We start from the raw sequence: 5581 nt of genomic DNA, 5'->3' as shown, positions 1-5581 counted from the left end.
CGCCCTCACTCACCGCCCGCGCTCCTCCTCGCCTCGGGCGACGCAGCCGTCCGCCGCCTTGCCCTGTGCCCGCTCCTCAGGCCCCGGCCGGGGCACTCGGAGATCCAGCGCCCGGCGGGCTTGGCGGGCACCCGCACGCAGGGCACGCTCTGCGGGAGCGAGCGCGCGTGCCCGAGCACCGGGAGGGAGCGGGGCAACATGGGCGGTGCTCCCGGAGGCGGCCCTGGATACGGGGCATGCGCAATGTCTGCCCTTTCCTAAAGTAGGAGTGAGGGGTGGGCGGGAACCCTGGCCTGGAGGAGGCGGGGAGGGTGGAGGAGAGCCAGCACTCCCCCATCCCTGAGAGACGACTTCGTCCTTGTCCCACAAACTGCATTTTTTCTCTCTGGGTCATTCATCAATGAATGCATTAAGCATTTATTGAACACTTGCGTTGGCAGAGCGGATGTGCGGGATACAGGGCATTCTCCGGTAATAGGGGGCCGAATGCATTTGGCTTTGGGGCTCCTTTTCAGGCGCTGATGCCAGCCCTCTCTCTAACAGATAAGGAGGGTGCATAAACAGAGGTCTCGTAATACCTAACGACTACAGTCTTCAGTGATCTGGGGAAGGAGAGTAGCTGCTGGTTGGGTTAATCATGAAAACTTAAACAGCATATGAATCCATGCACCCTGTCGGGGACAAGTTTAATCTGAGTGTATTGTTCTTAGTGAAAGATGAAAACGGCGGCCGGAAAGGTAGTTTCAGCTCATCTGGAAATAATCTTTAATGCTTAGCACGACTTCACCCTTATTCCGTGGATAATTGAGAGGCACGGAAGAAGGGGAGAAGGGGAGTCTGGTGGTGGCTTGATTAAATGCAAAATTTAGGAATATAAAGTGAAGGCTAGAGATATGAAATGCTGTAGTATATGTTCTAGGTAAGAAGTAGTAGGATCCTAAGTTCAAGGGTTGGTATCAGGCATGGAAAGTGTCGAAAAGTTTCCAGAGACTGTGAGGGACAGAATGACGCCCTTACTTATGTCACTGGGTAGAGAGATGTTTATCATGACAGGCGCCTACTTCATTAGATTAGATCATCATCCTTGGCAAAATGTGTATCAGTGGATAAATTAGACCTATACAATACTGTTAGTACCAGTAGATGCTTCTTTTAGCATGAGTTTGGCCCTGGGAGAAGATATTTCCGCTCAGTTGAAAAACCATTAATTTGAGAGACAATATATATAGTGAAAGACACCTAGGCTTTGGAAAACAAAAACCCCTTTGATAAAGTCCAAATACCTCATAATAAACTATATTGTCCAAATTAGTTACTATCTGTGAGCCTTCCTGTGTTCATCTGTAACACGAGATCATAATATTTACCTTGTGTAATGGTAAGTTTTATGTGTCAACTTGGCTAGGTCATGGTATCCAGATATTTGGACAAACATTAGTCTAGATGTTTCAGTGAAGGTATTTTTTAGATGAGATTTACAATGAAATCAGTAGACTTTGAGTAAAGCTGATTACTCTTAATAATGTGTATGATTTTCATCCAATCAGCTGAAGACCTTAGTAGAAAAATGCTGACTTCCCCTAAGCAAGAAGGAAGACTGGCAGCCAACAGCCATTGACTTGCACCTTTTGCCTGAGCCTGCAGCCCGCCTACCTACTCTGCAGATTTTGGGGTTGCCAAGCCTCCACAATCATGTAAGTCAATACCTTAAAATAAGCCACAGTCATACAAGCCAATACCTTTCTCCTTTTCTTTTTCTCACTCTTAAACTGCAAAAACAAAACAAAACGAAACAAAAAAACAGCAGGTCCAAAATTGAGTCACTCATACTAGTGTCACATAACCAAACCAAAACTTGCATTATTTCCTTGCAAGATCTGACCTTGTGAGAAATCAGAAGAGAGATAACAGTGAAATCCAATTAGACCAACAAGATGTTGCTTACATCTGTAGAAGAAAAGTAACCTTTAAATGACCAGCCATCTATTTGCTCTTTTTTTCTGCCTTCTTCTTCTTTTTTCTGCTGATAAAACTCACCCACTCTGTTTAGCTCATCAGAGTTTCTTTCTAGTTTGTAGACTGGATGCTGCCCAGTTCATGAATTGCTAATAAAAGCCAATCAGATTTTTGAAACTCAATTTGGTGAAATTTTTAAATTGACATATATTTAAAATATATACACAGATACATATCCATCTGTTGCCTCTGTTTCTCTGGAGAGCTCTGGCTAATACACCTTGAAAGGTTGTGAAGATTATGTAAATTAATTCTCATCTGAAAAACAAGCATTATAATCTTTCATTTGTGAGGCTGTAAAAAATTAAACACAAGTGCATGAAGCACCCAGTTTATAGCAGAGTCTGAGTAAATGATAGCTACTATTACTTGTGAATGAACACTGAAGGGAAAAAACAGACAAAGAGATAGGATAGATATTAGCACTTTGAAAGCCTTTTCTCAGTTCACTGGGTAATAAATATGTAAAAAACAGAATTAAGAGGTAAAAGAAAATTTTGGTGTCCCTAGCTCTGACACACTAAAAATGTGATAAATATTGCAACTACTTGCAAATAAATTCCTTAAGAACCATTAACTAAAGATAGACTCTAGCTGTACTCTCCAACACCAAACATGCAAAGCAGCAATATGAAGTCATCTAAACAGTTTACTCCAATTTGAGTTCCAGTTGAATTCGCTCTGCTTGCTACTAGGAAGGAGAAACCTGGAAGGAGCTTACTTTTGAAATAATTCCCAATGTCACAGAGTAGGTGCATGCTAGAGCACTCAATCAATGTGTTTGTTGAATAGGCTTCTGGATGAGCTAATTGTTCTGGGGAGCATGCAAAAGTGCTTAAAATATTCCATTTATTCTACAAATATTACCAGTTTTTATGTACTAGGCAGCATCCTGCCCTCAGAGAATTTATCAAATAGCATAGAAAAATGCGTAACTGTAACTATAATTTAAGGCAGAATGTGACAAGTGCCTTCAGGGGAACATAAATGGTTGGGCCAATTGTACCTTGCTCAGGTAGTTAATGCTGAGGGCTCACTTTCCTAATCATGTCTCCACAGTGGTTCCCAGCTTTGCATATTTTCTTATGGTGAAAGCCAATAAAATACATGAGCATCTTGTAAATATGTTTTGAGCAAAGTTGGTAAATATCAAGTCAACATTCTCATTCCACTGACTCTTTTGCTTCTGAGTTCACATTCAGAGGGTGAAGCAGGAGAAGCACAATCCATTCAAATGTAACAGTTTATCCTTTTCTTCCTCATTATTTGTCTTGGCTGTTTCATTTAAGGCAGATTTAACTTTAGAGTGAAAAACAAAAAATACAGATAATTTTTCTGACTTAGTGAAGATTTGTGAGCAAAATACATAAAAACTAATATGAAAATAGCAAAAGGTGGGGCTTAGATTTATGAAAGGGTGATGAATGATTGAGTTGGAAACCATTAACCAGGGGGATGAAGATGACGATCATGTTTGTCCCATGACCAGCATTGTCACAAGGTGACTCCTTTTCTCTTTTGGCTGACAACGAAATACTCCACCATGTATAAGTACAAACAAACTCCAGGAGTGACAAAAACAAATTATTTGGGGAAAATACACATTTTAGTATATTTTAAATAATGAGAAAGGTATTTTATTATGAGAATTTGTGAATATATTAATTTTACAAGTTTTGCCACAGTGACTTAGGAAATAAATGTATCTGGAACTAAAGGAAGCCCTGTACTACAAAATAAAATGTTTTAGAAATTGAAAGAAATGGTCTCAAGCCATGGATGATAATTCTCATCTGATGTTCCATGAAAGAGTCATATAAGCAAAGTGACCCCAAATGCTAAAGAAGCCAAGAAGCCAAAGAGAAGGCAGACAAATTTAGTTTGTCGGTGTTGATGGATTTATTTGGGAACTTAGAGACAGAAGCATGGCCTTAGGTAGCCACAAGACAAGTAGATCTCTGCACCTGTTACTCCCCAGACCCAAGGTTTATCTACTATAGGGAAAAGGTATACATATTCCAGCAAGACAATGAAAGGCAGCTCTCCAAAACAAGAAAGAATGCTATGTGTGTCACAATCTCTAATTTGTGTGATAACATCAAGGTTGCTTTACTCTAAAAGCAGGAGTAGAGTTTCTTATACTAAGGACAGTAAATAAAGTAGCAATCAGGTGGTGTTCATGGGACTGGGGCTGATCAGAATTTAACACTGTAGATTAGCATCCAAGATGGAGCCACTTTTGTCTCCATACCTGATGAATAATAGGATGATAATAGGAGATGTGAAATAAGTTAAAATATATCCTGGGCCAGAGTTTTATATATAAATATAAATATGTATATATATATGTGTGTGTGTGTGTGTGTGTGTGTGTGTGTGCGCGCTAGCTCTAAATGGTTTAAAATTAGACTGAAAACAGAATTAGCTATACATTATTCATATGCAGCACTCTCCCTTTCATGGTCTTTCTTTTTACTGATGCTGTTCAAAAACATTCAACCACATCAGTGTCGCAGGTAGACTGTTGTCCACTCAATAAAGAGAATGGTAATGTAGGGGTTTCTTAGAGCAAATGGTCCCCAACTTTTAATGATTAGATTTACAACTTTTTGACTTTATGGTGGTGTGAGTTCCGTAGAAACTGCAATTTGAATTACAGCCTATTCCCAGGCTAGCAATATTTGGTTTGATACCCTCTCACTATGCTGAGAAGTCAGCCACAGCTCCCAGTCATCTACTTGATCACAAGGGTAACAACTGATACTCTACAGTGTACTACATTCTGCAAATTACATGATATATTAAACACTTTATTATAAAACAGTATTTGCGTTAGATGACTTTGCCCAACCCTAAGCTAAGTGTTCTGAACACATTTAAGATAGGCTAAGCTAAGCTACGATGTTTGGTAGGTTAGGTATATTAAATGCGTTTTCCAATTACTATGCTTTCAACTTACAATGGGTTTCTTGGGCTGTTACTCCATTGTAAGTTGAGGAACATCTGTGGAAAAATATTTGACCGTGAAAAAATCTGAATTTAATAAAATGGTTAGCAGGAACAATATTGATTGTTGTTTAGAGGTTCTATCTCCCTTTTTCCTTTAAGATTTTGCTCAGCAAGACTGGTTCAACATATGCAAATCAATAAATATAATCCAGCATATAAACAGAACCAACAACAAAAACCACATGATTATCTCAATAGATGCAGAAAAGGCCTTTGACAAAATTCAACAACCCTTCTGCTAAAAACTTTCAATAAATTCGGCGTTGATGGAATGTATCTCAAAAAAGTAAGAGCTATTTATGACAAACCCACAGCCAATATCATACTGAATGGGCAAAAACTGGAAGAATTCCCTTTGAAATCTGGCACAAGACAGGGATGCCCTGTCTCACCATTCTTATTCAACATAGTGTTGGAAGTTCTGGCTAGGGCAATCAGGCAAGAGAAAGAAATAAAGGGTATTCAATTAGGAAAAGAAGAAGTCAAATTGTCCCTGTTTGCAGATGACATGATTGTCTATTTAGAAAACCCCATCGTCTCAGCCCAAAATCTCCTT

The 5581-nt window shown here is 39.6% G+C and overlaps 1 protein-coding gene across 3 annotated transcripts in view; it reads right to left on the bottom strand.

Annotated features, from left to right (window-relative positions):
* Positions 1-240, bottom strand: part of BTBD3 (BTB domain containing 3) — a 38366-nt gene extending 38126 nt beyond the window's left edge. The window contains exon 1 of one of the 3 annotated variants that reach the window (XM_017869188.1): positions 14-240. In XM_017869188.1, the coding sequence (XP_017724677.1) occupies positions 14-200 (187 nt within the window). In that variant the 5' untranslated portion in view covers positions 201-240. The remainder of the gene's footprint in view (positions 1-13) is intronic. The other 2 variants (XM_017869204.1, XM_017869195.1) reach the window with 2 other exon arrangements.
* Between the last annotated feature and the right edge of the window lie 5341 nt (positions 241-5581).

The sequence above is a fragment of the Rhinopithecus bieti genome, unplaced genomic scaffold (genome assembly GCF_001698545.2).
Source record: "Rhinopithecus bieti isolate Rb0 unplaced genomic scaffold, ASM169854v2 scaffold_8, whole genome shotgun sequence".
In the NCBI taxonomy this organism is placed as follows: Eukaryota; Metazoa; Chordata; class Mammalia; order Primates; family Cercopithecidae; genus Rhinopithecus; species Rhinopithecus bieti.
This window is presented reverse-complemented; position numbering and strand designations above follow the sequence as displayed.